The sequence below is a fragment of the Oryza glaberrima genome, chromosome 5 (genome assembly GCF_000147395.1).
Source record: "Oryza glaberrima chromosome 5, OglaRS2, whole genome shotgun sequence".
NCBI classification, from domain to species: domain Eukaryota; kingdom Viridiplantae; phylum Streptophyta; class Magnoliopsida; order Poales; family Poaceae; genus Oryza; species Oryza glaberrima.
The window spans coordinates 15,448,664-15,465,957 of NC_068330.1; the positions used below are offsets into that span (position 1 = coordinate 15,448,664).

General features: G+C 43.1%; 2 protein-coding genes across 2 annotated transcripts; one reads left to right on the top strand and one right to left on the bottom strand.

Annotated features, from left to right (window-relative positions):
• The first annotated feature begins 3,572 nt into the window (after positions 1-3,572).
• Positions 3,573-6,581, top strand: LOC127774873 (uncharacterized). The gene is made up of 4 exons (XM_052301166.1): positions 3,573-3,797; positions 3,900-4,058; positions 5,333-5,584; positions 6,129-6,581. The coding sequence occupies exons 1-4, from the start codon at positions 3,702-3,704 to the stop codon at positions 6,369-6,371; spliced, it is 750 nt and encodes a 249-aa protein (XP_052157126.1). The 5' UTR covers positions 3,573-3,701; the 3' UTR covers positions 6,372-6,581.
• Positions 6,582-14,411: 7,830 nt separating this feature from the next.
• LOC127773098 (uncharacterized) lies at positions 14,412-16,660 on the bottom strand. The gene is made up of 2 exons (XM_052299111.1): positions 16,031-16,660; positions 14,412-14,847 (listed from the first exon to the last, which is right to left on the bottom strand). The coding sequence occupies exons 1-2, from the start codon at positions 16,551-16,553 to the stop codon at positions 14,558-14,560; spliced, it is 813 nt and encodes a 270-aa protein (XP_052155071.1). The 5' UTR covers positions 16,554-16,660; the 3' UTR covers positions 14,412-14,557.
• Positions 16,661-17,294: the final 634 nt, after the last annotated feature.

Below are 17,294 nucleotides of genomic sequence, written 5' to 3' on the forward strand. Positions count from 1 at the left end.
GATAAAATTTGGGCATTTTGAAGAAAAAAAAAAAGACAGAATTTGGGCACAATTTTGGCAAGGTTTTTACACAGCTAACAAAATACGTGTAGCAACCATCACAAAATCACACAAAATCAAGCAAATCCAAATCATGAAATCAAGCAAATACAGTCAGTAGCATGTCGCTCCTCCCTATCGCCTGTTTACAGCCGAGCCAGGTTGATGCTGCTTGCCGCAGCGTGCACCTCCGTCGTGCCCTGCTTGTCATCAGTTTGCAGTGCCCCTGATAACTGCTCGCTGCGCAAGGCCTGCTGCTTGGCGTGCTCGCCGCCACCGCTTGGCCGGGCCACTGCCGTCGCCGCCTTCCCGCATTAAGCCGCCGATGCCTAGCCGAGACGCCGCCGTCGCTTGCTCCTCGCGTCAAGCCGCTACCGCCTGGACAAGAGCCCACCTTCGTCTCGTCCCCTCGTCGAGCCGCCGTCGCCTGGCCTGCCTCGATACGCGCGGCCTTCTGCTCGCCACCATAGGTTGGATTGGGGATGGCAAGAAGGACGGCATTGTTTGGTTATGGCTCACCAGGGGTACAAAGGTCCATCAACGAATTTAAAAATCACTATTTCTTTTTCTCTCTACGTTTTAGCTCCATAATCCCAGGTCGGCTAACTTCCATTAAAAATAGGGGTAAACGTCTACTTCATTTCAAAAAAGCAAAGGTAAAAACGAAAACCCTAAAAAATTAAGGGTAAAATCAATATTAGATATCAAAGTAGGGGTAAAAACAAAATTATCCTATTTTGTAACCTCTAGGTTGATTTGTGAGACGAATCTACGAGCCTAATTAATCCATGATTTGCTACAATGATACTATAGTAATTGAGCCAGTTTTTAAATTCGTTTGCTTTTGAAAGTACATATATGTATTTGAGTCGGTTTTTAAGATCGTTCACCTCATATCCGACGAGGACTATCACCACCTGTTCGTTGGCTGCGACTTCATGGCGGCGGTGTGGAGAATTATCAGAAGATGGTGCAATGCTAGCTTCCCAATTCCGGCAGATGAGGAGAACACACTGGCTGACTGGTGGTTGGCAACAAGACGCTGTTTCCGGATAAGCTACAGGACGGATTTTGACAGTGCATTCATGCTAATTTGTTGGTTGATTTAGAAGGAGCGTAATAATGCAAGACTTTTTCAACACGTGTCCAAGACACCGGATCAACTTGCGGAGGATATTAAAGAGGAAATTGCTGTCTAGAGGGTGGCTGGGATTTTCTCCCAATTTCACGAGTAATCGCCATGACTGCCTGCGGGGTTTAGCCCTGCTTTCTTTTCTCGTTCTTGGTTGGCTGGGGTCCTTTACTGGCTACCGCGGTATAGTAATGTCGTTGTAACATTTTACTGTATTTTCCCCCAAATCTTAATGAAATTGGTCGGCTATCCTTTGGCCGACCGGCAAAAAGTAAAATCGTTCACTTTTAATAATACAAAATGAATCATATAAGAGATATGTTTAAAAGAACTCACATGCTAACTTGAGACGATCAGACTCCTAACTGCACCTCATAATTTTCTAAAAATATATACTCCAAGCGAACTCAAAATCCCTTATATTCTGGGACGGAGGAAGTATATCCAAGCGAACTTCCACAGTGTATTTCATCTTAACTAAAACATATACAGTAATAAGATTAAAATAGACTTCACCCGTTGCAACGCACGGGTATTTTTTTTTACTAATCCTAAATGGTAAGATTCTCTAGGGCTAAACTTTAGCCCCTTGGATCCAAACAAGCCCAAGATTCTCAGAAATCATCAATATTTTACGTACCACGTCAATCTTTTACGAAGTTTTATGCACGTGTAAATTGTAAATGTACGATTTTACACAATATTTTACAAAAAAAAATTACTCATGCTATTTTATTCTTTCAGCCCCATCGTTTGGTTATTTGGAGGAAAATGTGAAATGGCATATTTGCAAATGAAAAATAATTTGTGAATACAACTTTTATATACGTGTTTGTAATGATCTAAAAACAAAAGCTGAAAAATAAACTACAATGAAAAAACTCCAAAATTAACTATAAATTTAAAATTGAAAATTTAAATTTTGACTGATAAGTATAAGTATAAGAAAAAGATAGGACCGTTTATCACCTGTGGCCATCTTTTATAGTTTAGTGTAAGCGATTTCTCTTTCACATGCTACACAAAAATAATCTGAAAAAAAATAAAAACATAGAAAAAGGGTTGAAATATACATAATTTCTTTATTGAGGAAGAATGCTACACATAAATTTTTATATTTTTCCAAAACTTCCAAGGGTCAATAAATTGTCAACCCTTTATATCTTGGAGGGCATTATAGGTTTTTTTTTTAAAAAATTATCCAGTCTAATGATATCGTAGAAACGACAACTGATAAAGTTAATGACATGTTATAGATAAAGATAAAGTCGATGGCAAATCATTAAACTCTAGCAATGTTAATAACATAGAATAGATTCATTCTTTTCTTAAAGAGCTCATAGCATGAAAACTAAATCAAATCAAATCATCTATTGTTTATCATAGTTTTAGTTTATTTCTATTTTGGTAGTTCAAAAAATAACTGATATGAACTATATATGTTTAAATGTGTAAGGGAAAATGAATTTTAACACTGGAAGACTTAAAGGAACGCTATAACGTTGCAACCGTATACTTTATATTTGACATTATCATAACGTCATTATACATAGGTACTAGATTATGGTACTTACAGAATCGTGTCTAATATTCTTAGTGATCTCTAAGGTACTGTATTAACATCATACGCATAAAAATATTCCGTTGGATCAACTAGTAATCGTTTTCAGTCACCCTCATAGTTAAGTCATAACCTCATTCTAAAAGGTATTTTCGGGGTCTAGAGCAAGATTATCAGTACCTCAATCCGTATCCTAGTATTTTACGATAATACGATCCTATCAAGATAAAATGATACCGATTCCACATAATATAATAATTTTATTCATAATATCTCGATCTTACTATTCGTTTCACATTTTCCGATCCTACACAGTATTAACTAAAATAAGATGGATTGAAAATAATGTGAATAAATATACATAAAATCCAATTGAATTTATCGAAATCAATATTATAGGTTTTAATTTGTATAATATATTATATATTTTATATAAAATATGTATTTTCTAAAATCCGATGGTATCCCGAAGATCATATGATACTATATAGATAAAATAAATCCAAACTAATATATAGATACTGGCCATATTTAGTTCGCTGTCCAATTTTTTTTAAAAGTATATTCTGCCTGTAAACTACGAGACGAATATATTAAACCTAATTAAATATTATTAATAAATATTTACTGTATCATCGCATTGTCAAATTATACCGTAATTAGGTTTAAAAGATCGTCTTGTAATTTATATGCAAACTGTGTAATTGATTTTTTTTCGTTTATATTTAATGCTTTATGTATATATTCAAATATTTCAATGTGACGGAATTTTTGAAAGTTTGAAGGAGCAGCCGCTGATTACAGTCGGTCTTTCTGGTTTTAGCCCATGGAAAGCAAACTAGAGTTGTCCACCTTAACTGCAGTTAAGACTAATGAAAGTTTCACCTGCACATTTTTAGCCGAAAAGAGAAAGAGGAGTGTGTCCAAAAAAAAAAAAATACAAAGAAAGAGGAGCGAGACGTCACCGACATGGAGCTCTCGCCGCCGTCGCCGGCGCCGGCGCCGGAGGGGAGGTGGGCCGACCTCCCCGGGGACATCGCCATCTCCGTAGCTTCTCGCCTCCAAGTGCGCCTCCCTCCCTCCCTCTCCCTTTCTTTACCCTGGCAGAAGTATATATGTATGATTCGACCCTTTTGACCCGAACTGGGGCTCGAGCCGTGGGCGCAGGAGGCCGACGTGTGCGCGCTCGGCGGCTGCTCGCGATCGTGGCGCCGCGCCTGCGACGCCGACTGCGTGTGGGAGGCCCTCTTCCGCCGCCGCTGGCCGCTCGCCGCCGCGGCAGGGGGAGGAGGAGGAGGGGAAGGGGAAGGGGCTTCTGGTGTCCAGGTGGGTAGATAGGGCAATCGTTCCTTGTTCGTTTCAATTTTCCCCTCAAATTCACTGTTCTAGCGACAACATATTTTTTTCCTTTTTCTGGAATTTTGTTTGTTGTGCTATGTAATATCGTGGGAGTGTGTGGTTGAAAAGCTAATTATATTGAGTTTACTGTTGAAGCACAGAAGTAATAATTGTTTTAGTTGTACTATGATCTTTAGGGATTAGAGGGGAAGATACCTTTAGCTATTCTACTGCAAGATGGGTTGCTAGTAGGCCAAAAAGAAAGCAATCATGTCTTATCTATTTATCCCCACTTTGTTTTTTTTTTTTGCCCCCTTAAATTTACTGTTCGATTGGCATATCTCTGTGATTTAAAGTGAATGACAATACTGAATAAGTACGAAATTTGCTTTGAAAGATTGGCCTTTTTGCTTGCTTTTCTGGGATTTTGTTTGTTTTGATGCATATCGTGGGTGTGTGTTTAAAAGGCTATTAGTATCTTCAATTTCCTGCTGAAGTACACAAGTAGTTTATTTTAATTGTACTATGATCTTGTAAGGATTAGAGAGGAAATACCTTTAGCTAGTCTACTACAAGATGAGCTGGTACCCCTCAAGCATGAAGCATCCCAGCAACCTGTTCCAGTGTGAGTGATGTGATTATGAAATATTCCCAACTGTTCTTGTGTGCTACGAGTACGTGATGATATTATTATTATGACGAGACATCAGTACCTAACTTCCTATTAATATCCATTAGGCAGGAGGACAAAATTGGTTCATAATTCGCAGTTAATTTAAGTCTTAGCCTTTCTTCGAGGGGGTTTAAGCTTTTCTTTTTCATAAATTCGTTACAACTGAGATTAAGCACGATGGTGTATAAGGCTTAGCTTTTGAGTCTAACCAATTGGCCTTCCTAGTTTCTTTACCGTTGACTTTTGAGTGGTCTCTTTTGCTTGTCACTTAGCCAAGAAAATAGAGAAGACCTAATTGGTTCCCTTTCAGTTTTAGAAGTTTAAGGAAGTCTCTTTAGTTGATCATACCCCTAGACTGTACGATAAGAATGGTGGTGGCTTTACTTCCAAGACTATGGTTTGTTTTTAAGGGATTATCATGTTTAAAGGGTTCATCTGGATTCTGTTTCTTTTCAAAGTTTAGTATAGAAGGAACCTTACACTTGAAGAGCTATTGTGTCCTTCCTGTGTTTTTGTAGCCACTCATATGTTCTGTTAATGCCTAGAACATGACTACTAATCTTATGTGTGAGTATTACTCGTTTTGTAGGGTTGGAAAGCTCTATACATTAACCATCATAGAAGAACTGCTGTTGCTATATCTGGTGTGGCTGAATTTGTGGAGAATAATTTGCGTAATGGGTCACTCGAAGCTGAATACTATCTGAAAGCTATTGCTAATTTGGCCTCGATGAGGGATATAGGTTTTATTGATGCCCAGTTCTTTTTGTTGTCAAGGAATTACAGTGCAATCATGAATCTAATTGGATTGCACTACTCAATTTCATCACTAAATATACCGGTGAGTTACACCTTCCTGATGTTCTTGTTTAGTTTTTCTTGTGGTATGATGATCATGATTTGAAGCTAATGTGTGCCATTATGCTTTGCAACAAACGGATTTTTGTTTTATCCCCAACTCGATGATCTTACACTTTCTCCTGAAAGTCAACAGTACGTAGATCCAGAGTCGCTCACCGTATTGCACTACATCAAGATTGTTCCAGCAACTTATATGTTCTTAAAGCACCTCATATGCTGATTAGTGTTCTTTGTACACCCTCATGAGTAATTAGCAGACATTATAAACATCACACAGCCAGGAAAAATTATACGGTGGAAACCATACTAGCTACATTCTTTGTATTGTTTATAATGCAACACACTATCCCAAATTCCCAAAACATAAAGCATTGCCATCATCAGAAATCTCTAGATAAATGAGTTTGTCAAGCTGTCGAAATATTTGTTTTGGCAGATGGCAGATGTTTTGGCTTGAATTTGTCTAACCAACTTTTGGTTTCGTCATAAAATTCTTATTCAAAGTTTAATGTACTTTGTTTCAGCCAAATGAAGTGTATAAAGCACTTCAAGCTCGGAAAGTGGAGGAAAGGAAAGTGTGTGTGAGCTTATACAAGCTTGGTAGATGGTTCTATGGTTTCCGGTTGCCTGATGAATCCGAGTCTCATGAAATTTCATTGAGTGAGCTCACCATGTCAGAGGGGGCAACAATTCTAGCCATTCTTAAGCGTGGTGCTGTTCATGAGGTATTTCGCCTCCAGGTCAGTTTGGTGGACATAAATAAGTAAACTAAAAGCATGCAAGCCCTATCAACTTGACCAGCTGTGCGTTTTTGTAAATATGTTTACCCTCTTCTGTTTTGTTGTTGATGCTTTTGTGGCACTCTTCATGTAAATGGGATCATAGATAAGGATGGAAGTTTGAAACCATCTAGGATTGTAACTGTTCCTTGATAGCTCATATATAATAAAAGTATTGTGCTGTGTAAATTAGAAATACTTTATAGTGCCATACTGCTTCCTCAAGTATTGACCATGTTATAATGCAAAATAAGTAGCACTGTTGTTTTCTTTTCTCTAAATTATATAATCCAAACTGGATAACTCGATGACCAAAAGTGAAAGCAACCTAGATAAATGGTTAGCCTGTTATATTTGTCGTCAAAGCAGTTTCATAGCCCTAGTTTCTTACACCGATGTGACATAACAAATTTTGTAAGATTTTATTAGTTTATCTCGTGACATTGACAACCCACACTATAACCCTGTCTGTAAAGACGGTTACATCAGGCTATCCCTATCAAGATGTGCTAAAGTGTTTAGGCAGTAAGTACTCAGTACCTTCAGCAGTTCGTCCTCTCAAAAAAAATCCAGTTCGTGGCAGAAGTTTGAACCATGAATAGCATGGGTTGTCAGGTTGATGAAGTGATTGTTGCACTCGATAAGCTACTTGAGAAAATGTCTTAGCTGGTTTTCGTGGATACCTTTTGAGTTTCCTGAGTCTGTAGTTCTGCTAAAGTGTTTAGAGAAAAAGAAAATGAGAACGATGTGACATTCTGCATAGCCAAGATCCACTTTTGGACAGAGAGAAAGAGAGGCAAGAACCCTGGAGGCCTGGATTCCTAGACACATTTTTACGGATGATCTCGATATTCTTTTGCTTCGACTAAAAAACAGAGAAAGAACTTCTAGCTGATTAATTATCTATCTTTGTTTTAATTTTCTCATCTTGTTCCTCTTCTTCTTTGTAAAAATTTTGCTCTGTTCTTTGATATCTTAAGTGCAGAGGCCTCCTCTGCCATGCTTTCATCAAGAGAGAGAGAGAGGAATAAAGTGCACTGGAGGCTTGCAATTCTGCCAATAGAAAAAAAAACCTAACGGAAGAATGAGAATCATGAACCGCAAAACTCCACAATGCTCCTTCAGCTCAGAAATAACTTTTTAAAAAAATATATATAGGTTAATATTTGGAAGGATGAAAAGATAATCAAGTAGTTAAAAATTGTTAGTTCAGAGTTCAGACTGACAGTAGACTTTTGAGATCTGCCCGGAAGTTTAGGATCTAAGTGAAACCATTTAATATTCCTACTTGTTTCAGTGCTTTTCTATTGGAAGTTACACTAGGCCACAAAAAATGTGCATCCTTTATGGGGATCACTAAAGAAACACTTAATGACTTAACAGCAAGGGAAGAACAATAAATCTGTCTTTTTTGCTAATTACATTTTATCTGAGGATAAACCAGTTCCTGTGCTTCTGTGTCGTGATCACGTCAAAATCGAGAGAGAGAGAGAGAGAGAGAGAGAGTAGGAGGTTAGCAAGTCATATCATACATTTAACAGATTTGACAAGCATCTATATATTTCCAAAGCTATCAATTCAGGCTAAAGATGAAGAGACTATTATACCAATAAACATGACTTACAATAGGATGCATTACAATTAAGCAATTATTTAACTTGAAAAATCAGGAGCCAATGCCTTGCCTTCCTGCTTTCTCCAACAACCTTCACCCTGCACATCTTTGATTCTTCAGAGAAGCAATCAAGCTTCTCCCATCAGAGGACTCACAGTCCTGCAGGTACTCCTCCACCTCAGCAGCAAGGGTAGATGGTGACTGAGCGCCGCCGTGGCGGTGTGCAGATGAGCATCAGCACCAAGGCGATGATCGCAGCGACGAGAAGCCCCATGAGGTTGAATGCGGCCTCCTCTTCGGACTCCTCGGTGCAGCACACCTTGCCCATGTCAGCACTGGCAGAGAAAGATCAAAGAACAAATCTCTTGGTGATTGGTGGTATGTTGAAGCAAGATGAAAGTGGCAGCTAGAAGAAGAAGGCTTCTTGGCAAAGGTGTGTGAGCTTCCTCTGAAACTCTGGTTGTGATGTTTGCTTTATGGAGACTGCTATGGCCAAGTGGTTGGGGCATCACTTTCAGGTCTCCCATGGTGCCATTCCCTTTTAATTCATTTTTCATCTTCCAAGATGGTGAGGAGACAGCTCAGCCAGCCAATCAGCACCCACCCAAGGCCACTAACACTGCCCTGGGATGAAATTTCTGGGATGACCAGTTGCTGCTGCTCAGATGTAAAGTATTGGGTTTTGACCAACAGATCTGGTTTTTCATTCTTTCTTTCAGTATGAATGATCTGAGATCCTTCACCTTCTTCACTGTCAGTTGTGCTACTGGCGATTTTGTCGCAGTCAATTCGATGATGGTTGCTGATGGTGAGATGAGATGAAAACTACACTGGATGCACTGATGATACTCCTGGTGAACTTGCAAAAGTTCAGAGATCTTACTTTCTGAAGGCTGTTGAAAAGTAATTCACTTCTTCAGTGATTGAAGTCCTGGAAACAAAACAAGGTTGATTAGCATTTGCTGATGGCTACATTTCGTTCCCTGTGAAACACATCTCATTCAGGTTCAGCATTTGAGTTTAGGTAGTAGCATACATTGGGTGACACATGTTGTGTGTCGGTGTGACTTAGACCTGCAATGAGTTGCCTTTTAATAATCTGGCACATGTTTTTCGGGAAGGTGAAGCATGGCAACATGCCTTGTTCCAATGCAGCTCTTGTATCTATCTATTTATTTACTCTGAAATTCCATGCATCTTCTTGTGACAAGAATACATGCAATCAAGCCAGAAGTTTCTTGCTTAGCTAAGCAGAGTCCCATTTCAGCTGGACACTGATGAATTCATGCGAGATAAACTAATTTGCATCTGATCTGGAGCTCCATTAGAATCCAAAAGGAGAAGCCAAAAGAACTAAAAAGGGAACAGGGAGAGGGTTTCTATTGTTTGGAATCAGGGCAGCTTTGAATCTATTTGTTGTTAATTTTCATGTTAATTAGTAGTACTAGCAGTCTAGCACCTAAGCTATGTACTACTACAGTTTGGTAGTAGTACTACCGATCGACCAACCATGCATTGAAGATCATGGAGCATCATTAGGCATTCCATTAGCAGTTGGTGTGGCATAAACGACTCTAAGTAGCTCAGCTATAAAGTGGTGGCTTAACCTTCTTGTTTAGGCCGATTTTGGAACACAGGATTTGAAATTTGGCGATCTTCGTAAGATATCGTTTGATTACTAAGAGAATTGATGAAATTTTTTCAGTTGTATTCTTGGACTCATTTTTGTGCTTGTAACTTACGGCTAGGTCTTCGCTTGACCAATGCTACCGAAGTACAGATTGCTTTAGCTGGTTCATGCTTAACATAGAAGATAAACGGGGATTATGCTATCAGAATCCGTACTGGACCCCTTCCATTTTCAAGAAAGAGAAGTCAACGCATAATGCGTTCTTTAATCAAAGCATCATTCGCTTTCTAATGACCGCTTAGTTTGTACGCATAAACCAACCTTTTGCACTTGCATAGATGGCAACAAGATGGAGCAAATACATGTCATACGTCAACTGACGGCCCACTTGTAGGCCCGTAAGATTCCTCCAAAGCCCAAACGGAGGCCCACGCGTATAGTCATCTAACAGGCCTACGTTTGAGCCACGATTACCAGCTATGGGCCTATTTTGTCTCCTGTATAGATCTGGGCCTAGGTTTAGACCCGTTTAAAGTCTTCGTTGGTCCTAAATTTCAGGCCTATTTGAGATCAACAATGGGCTCATTTATCATGTTGCAAGTAGACTTTAGGCCTAATTTATGTCCGTTAATTTCCTACGGAATAAGTTCATTTTAGGTCCCTCAAGTTATCGCTCAGTCTGAATTGTTTCCTTAACTGGAAAACAAGATACAACCCAGCCCCCAACTTACAAAACCAATAGAACCCATCCCATAACTTATAAAACCAGTGCAAATGAGATTCCTCTATAGTATTGTCCCTGCTTTTAGCTTACGTGGTGCCTATGTGGCTTATTTGACTAGGTCTTTTTCTCACGTGGCATTGACGTGACGCTTACGTGGCAATTGGATACAGAAAAAAAACAAAAAGAGCAAAATTGAAAACTATTTTTTTAAAAAAAAATAAGTGGGGGTTCATATGTCAGTCAAACAAGAAAATTGGAACCCACATGTCACTGTCTCTACCTCTGTCTCCTCTCTCCACTAGCAAGCGGGCGTAGAGCGCGGGGAGGCCGACCAGGGGCGCGCCGGAGGCTAGCAAAGGGGCCTTGGGGGCGTGACCTCGCCGCCAACCCCACCCCGCTCCACTCCTCACCCCTCCCCACGTCACGGCATCGATGAGACAGACGAGTCCAAGTCGCCACTGGACACCGAGGGCCACGAGACCCACACCGCCTCCACCGCCGCAGGGTTGTCAGTGACCGGCGCTGGGTTCTTCAACTACGCGCGTAGCCAAGCAGTGGGCATGTCCTGACCTGCTTCGACCTCACCCGCCAGTTCCACCAACGCAAGCGCAACAAGAAGCTTGCGCGCCTTCGCTCCCTCGAGGGCAAGAAGTGGTAGAAGTTCCGCAAGCGCTTCATCATCGCCACGCACCATCTCCCCCCCCCATTCACCGGACTCCCTGACTCGTCCCTCTCTACGCGTGCTCGACTGCTCGCCAGTGGAGAGAGGAGATAGAGGTAGAGGTAGAGAAGGTGAGGTGGAGAAAGTAGGACCCACTAACATGTGGGTCACAGTATTTTTTATCTTCTTGTTTGACTGACATATGGGTCTCGCATATTTTGTTTTAATTTTTTAGTTTTCATTTTGCTCCTTTTTTGGATCAAACGGCTACGTCAATGCCACATGGAACGAAGACCTAGTCAAAGGATCCACGTAGGCACCACGTCAGCTAAAATCAGGGACAATACTACTGACGGACCTCTTTGCACTGGTTTGTAAGTTGGAGGATAGGTTGTATCTGAATTTTTTGGTTCAAGGATGAAAATCAGAGTAACTGAAAAATTGAGGGACTCAAAGTGAACTTATTACTTTAGAAGGTGGTGACGGATGCAGTGTGCAGCCCTGACTTGTGGACTCTGGTGGGGGCTATAGGGCATTTGCAACACGCCCATTTGGCGAGTGGCTTCAACCGGCCACGTTGGAGCTGCGGGTCTAGCTCAAGTCAAGCTATGCCCCCGTGGAGCCACTCCTTGCTTGCAGAGAACATGGGGCACCTTGTCAGGCAAGGACAATCACGTGTTGAAGCTACATCTCACTAGTTGCGTTTGGATGAGCCCGTGTCATCAAGCCGAGAGGTGGGCCCTTGATTTAGAGCTAGAGAGGAGGCAGTGGTGGCTAGAAAGAACGCGGCGGTAACCACTGACCAGTAGGGGCGAGGGAAGAGAGGGCAAGGAGGATGGCTTCTGGCTAGTGAGAAGAAGGGCCCACCTGCTATGGACGATGCCGCTAGACGCTCCACTACCCCAATCTATGCCGCCGCTTGGGAGCCTGCCGCCCTATTTTTCCCCTACGCAACCCCGATATGTGTAGCTGCCGAGGAGTTCGTCGACCACACTGTCGACGGGTGATACTCGTAGACCGGATATAGAGGGTATTGGGGTACGTTGGTACAAGGGTCCACGTAATACGACATCAAGCAAACAAAAGACGAAGATTATACTGGTTCAGACCCCTTAATAGGTAATAGCCCTAATCCAGTTGATGTGGGATTATATGATGGAAAACACAGGTTACAAAGGGAACAATGGAACTCGATGGATCCAGCGAGATCGTAGTCGAGTTGGTTCGACTAGATCCCCGGCGATTTGGCTCCTGCAGGCTCCGACTTCGTAGGCTGTGGGGGTTGTGTTGGATCTGAGATTCGATGCCCTAGGTCCTCCCCGGGAGGTCCCTTTTATATCGCAGGTCAGGCAGTTTCCAAGTAGAACTCGAAGACATCAGACTTTACACGATACATTGACGACCCAGTCTTGTCCGAGTAGGACTCTTTTCGTCCGTAGACTCCGTGAAGGATTTCCTTAGTGTATGCAGAGAGTATCCGTATGCGCGTGGGCATGTCATACCGATATGTGACGTATATCGAAGGGTAAAGGGTATACCTAACCCGCAACCCTGACACACACATGCCGCCAAGGTGCTTGTTAGTCAGTTGCACCACCACAAGGAAGGTGATGGTCGTCTTCTTCGCCGGTGAAGAGATAAATGGAGGTGGCGGCTGCAACAAAAATGGGATGGCGAAGGTCTAGATGAGGACGACCTTCGCATGGCCAAGTTCGTTCACGTACGCTTGTCCTCCTCACTGGGAGGGGAGAGGCAGTGGCGGTCGTGGAAGGGGATAGCCTTGGGACTTTGAATGTGCCCCAAGAAGAAGTGAATTAATTTGTGTCCTATGTGACAGGAGTATAAGAGAAACTTTGAATGTTGGCTTCAAGTTGGTATAGTCTAGGGCCTGAATTCCAATTTGTGAGATATGCTTCAAGCAGCAAAAGCTTCATATACTTCATCTCATTTTGTGGAGAAAGTTCTATATGTTGCTTGACACATTTGGAAGCAGAGAAATGGTTTTAGTTTACAAGCTCAAAGGCCTTCTGTATATTATTGGGGACATCTTGATAAGAATGAATTATTCTTGCTTTTATTTAGACATAATCCGTAAAAAGAGAGATTCTTAAAGACTGGATTGTTTCTTTGTAAATATTCTTTGTTTTAATATTTTTTTTAAAAAAAAACTGTGGGGGCCTCCGCTACAGTACTTCAATCAAAAACAAAAAGGGATAGGCTTGTGGCGGTGGTAGAAGGGGGGGCAGAGAGGCTGGTGGTGGAAGAAATGAAACTGAAGGAATTTATGAAGTAGTGAATTTATATCAGGTTTTTGGGATGTTTAGTGTAAAGTTTTAGACTACCATATAAATTGGAAAAAAAAACAATACAAGGACTGAAATAGAAAATATAGAGGCCTGCGAAAATCATTTTTTCATTGAGGGTGCCGTTTGCGTAAACCAAAAGCCCCTTTAAAATTAGAAGTCGGATCGACCGCTCCTAGCCACAAGCCGCGCGCCCGCGCCCTTATCCCTTCACCTCCCTCTCTCCACCTCCTCACTTCTCTCCCTTGCCCCTTCTCCCTCATCTCCTCCCACTCCCTAGCATGCTACAACACCACGCGCGGCCTTTCGCCTCTACTCCTGCCCGCTGCGAGCCACCATCGACCATGCCCGCGGTTGGTGGGCCTTGGGACGGCAGATCCGAAGCCGGCAAGCTCGAAGGCATTGGGACCTCAACTGGAGGCTTGTAGTGCTCAACAACAGTGTTGGTGACCGCAATGACGTGGCCTCAAAAGCGTGGATCCACCTCCGTCAAGCCTCAGGAGCATGGATCAGGATCTAGTGGGCCACACATGGCGTACTCTGGTGGCGGGAAGCTCTCGCTCGTCCTCGCCAAGGCGACAGACCTAGTAGTGGCTGCGTCGGTTGACATCGATGATGCTACTCCGGCCACATATAGAGAGAAGAAGAGGGAGTAGGGAGATGGCATATGGGGCTCACCATTTTTTTTATTTTTTGTGTGTAACTTAAATGTAGGTCCCACGTGTGTTATTATTTTTCGTAATCAAGTTATCACGTAAGCGTCATATCAATGCCACGTGGGACGAAGACCTAGTCAAATAAGCCACATAGGCTAAAACTATGGTCAATACTATCGAGGAACCTTGTTTGTATGGTTTTATAAGTTGGGGATGTGTCATATCCGGTTTTCCGAATTAAGGACGAAAATCAAACTGGACGACAAATTGAGGGACCTAGAGTGAACTTATTCCTTTTGGACCAGCTTAGAACCTAACTACACGCAGTCAGCCCAGTGTTAGAGCAGATCGCCGGCCGGCGTGCATGGCATGGACGAACGGCGGATCTCGGGATCGAGCTCCGGCGATGTCGCCGGAGTAGCATATATGCATACGTATATTTGCTTCAACCAAAGATGAGTGAGGAGCACGTCGATTGATTGATTATAAATCCATAGATCTCCCGGATTAATTCCAGGTACATGGATATGATGGATGGGATATGGTTTACACGTCGTCTCTTCGATCGATCGGTCTCGCCTCCGTTTAGTTCGCCGGTGATGATGATTCGCTTGCGGCTGCCGCTGCCACGGCGGCGGCGGTTTTCTCGTCGGCGGCGGCGTCCTTCTTCTCCTCCGCCTCCGACGGCGAGGAAGACTCCGGGACAGCCACGTCGTTGGTTTTCTCGGCGGCGGTCTCCTTCTCTGCCTCCGACGGCGACGGCGACGGCGACGATGACTCTGAGACGACGGTGGTGGCCACCTCCTCTACCTTGTGCTCGCCGTTGTGGTTGACGGCAGGTTTGGCCTCCATGGTGTTCTGCTCTTTCGATTCCCCTGCAAAATGTGGCACGAATAATTAGAGCGAACTCTCTCCATTTCTGGCTGAAATTAATTATACTAGAATTTGCATGATTTGTTTAAAACACCTCACGGGTCTTCCGGCTAACTTCATAAGATAATGGGCTAGACCTAAACGAGTTTGAAGTCTCTCACCCATTTTTATTATTATTTGATATTCGTGTCTTTATTCCACATGATTTTTCATTGTAGTTGATCATATTATAAGTCATTTTATTTTTTTTTACTTGTAAAACTTGACCAAGTCTCTACTATTATCAAAGTTTAAGATGTTTTTGCCGAACAAAATTTCGTACGTCGCTCCTACTCCGATTTCAATTGCCCGTATCGTGTGTCTTTCTTTCCGTAAACATTAAAAACGAAATCTGCTCTCAAACTTTTTCGTTGGTGCATCTCGCCATCTCGTATGTCAAGTCCGCCTGCGCGTCACTCGTATCTTCCCAGCACGTGCCCGCGCATGACGTGCCCAATGCCGTGTTCTTGTTCCCAAACCCAGCCGTGTGCTTGTGTCCAGTGTGGTTTGACAGGAAGATAACAACTTAGTGTGTCCGTATGTAATTTGGATTAAGGCTGTGTTCATTTGGTTTTGTCGGAACAAATCTCCCGTTCATGAAAAATAGAGTGGTACATTAGCATATGATTAATTAAGTATTTATTAACTTTTTTAAAAAAATTGGATATGCCGATACTTTGGTACGTCATCTGTGTATAATATGAGTCAGTTTTTAAGTTTGTTTGCTTTTGAAAATATATATTCGTATTTGAGTTAATTTTTAATTTTTAAGTTCGTTCGCTTTTGAAAATTTAGAAGGAGTCGTATAAGAAATTTCTTAGAAAAACTCGCATACTAACTTGAGACGATCGGATTCCTAATTATAGCTCATAATTTTCTAAAAAAGAATATATATATCCAAGCGAATTCTCATAGAATTAAACCGTATAATAGTAATAAGATTAAAATAATGTGTTCTAGTTTATAAAAAAATTTAGAAACATCTAAAACACCTAATTAATTTAATGTACACTGAAAAAATATGTTTATTTTATCTTGAAAAATATAGGTATATTTTCTACTAATTTTATTGTACTTTTAAAAGTTTGACTAATTAATAAAAAAATATCAAAACAACTTAAAATACAAAACGCAACAAGCAATTACCAAGGTCAGTTGCCGGAGCTGGAGACGACGGCGTCTCCTCCTCCTCGGCTTTGGTCTCCTCCTCAGCCTTCTCCTGATCCTCCTTGACAACAGCGACCTCCTTTGTCTCGTCGGCCTTGGCCGGCGCCGCCTCCACCACCGCCGCCGGCGCCTCGTCGGCCATGGTGGACTCGGGCAGCTCCTCCTCCTCCTCCTCCTCCTTCGGCTCCGCCGCCGTCGCCATCGCCTCGGTCACCGCGAGCGTGGCAGCGGCGATGGTGACGTCCTTCTTGACCACCACCGCCGCCGCCGCCGCCTCCTCGGCCGACGTCACCTCGACGGCGTCGGCCTCGGTCTCCTCCTCCTTCTTCGTCGCGACGTCCTTGACGGAGACGGAGGTGCATCCATTGGAAGACGACGAGGAGGAGGAGCGGTGGCTGGCGGAGACGGAGGACTTCCTCCGGAAGAGCTTGCTGCTGCCGGCGGCGGCGGGGGCGGTGGTGTTGCCGGTGGCCACGTCCTCCTTGGAGCCACCGCAACCCATGGCCGGCGCCGCTGCTGACGCTGACGACGCCGGAGGAGGAGGCGGAGGAGGAGGAGAGGAATCGGCGGAGCTTGAAGGGTTCGGAGGCAACGAGAGGAGGAGGCGGTAGGCGCGCTTTTATACTTGCAGGGGTTGCGGCTTAGGCGCGTGCCTACGTGGCGACGTGCGTGCATGGCATTGAAAAAGTCAACGATGGACGCGAACATACGGGCACGACAAGCTTGGAAAAGCCATGAATAGAGTAATCACACCCCACCCCCCCCCCCCCCCCCCCCCCCCCCCCGCGCAAACCAAATAGAGTAATCACCCCAACCAGATTGTGTGGCTGCCACTCTATCAGGTTTGGAGTTAATTAAGGCCCTGATTTAGTTTTAGAAAAGAAGCATGCTACATGATGATAGCTCATTCGGACGGAATGATACTTCTGAGACGTCGATCGATACTCATACCGTCCTTTACTATTCCCCCTTAGAAAATCATGAAGCGAGGCTTCCACTCCGTCAGTTTTTTTGGAGTTAATAGGGCCTTAATTTAGTCTTAGGAAATCATCATCATGATACAAGTTTTAGTTAATTTCGGCCCTAATGTTTAATTAACTCATAAGCTCGTTTGCTCTTGGGCTCTTATCGTTTTCCTGCTTCAGAAACACCGCCCCCCAGCGTGATCGCCGGCGGGCGGCCGGCCGCCCGCCGGGTTTCAGTTTGATTAGACGCCATTGGCCGGCAGGAGGCCAGGCAATTG

Excerpts from the sequence above, each read along its gene's own strand:
- LOC127774873 (XM_052301166.1), top strand. The coding sequence starts at position 3,702 with ATGGAGCTCTCGCCGCCGTCGCCGGCGCCGGCGCCGGAGGGGAGGTGG. Across the intron at positions 4,059-5,332 it reads AAGGGGCTTCTGGTGTCCAG|GGTTGGAAAGCTCTATACAT; the intron begins GTGGGTAGATAG and ends CTCGTTTTGTAG. Across the intron at positions 5,585-6,128 it reads TTTCATCACTAAATATACCG|CCAAATGAAGTGTATAAAGC; the intron begins GTGAGTTACACC and ends ACTTTGTTTCAG.
- LOC127773098 (XM_052299111.1), bottom strand. The coding sequence starts at position 16,553 with ATGGGTTGCGGTGGCTCCAAGGAGGACGTGGCCACCGGCAACACCACC. Across the intron at positions 14,848-16,030 it reads AGCTCCGGCAACTGACCTTG|GGGAATCGAAAGAGCAGAAC; the intron begins GTAATTGCTTGT and ends CACATTTTGCAG.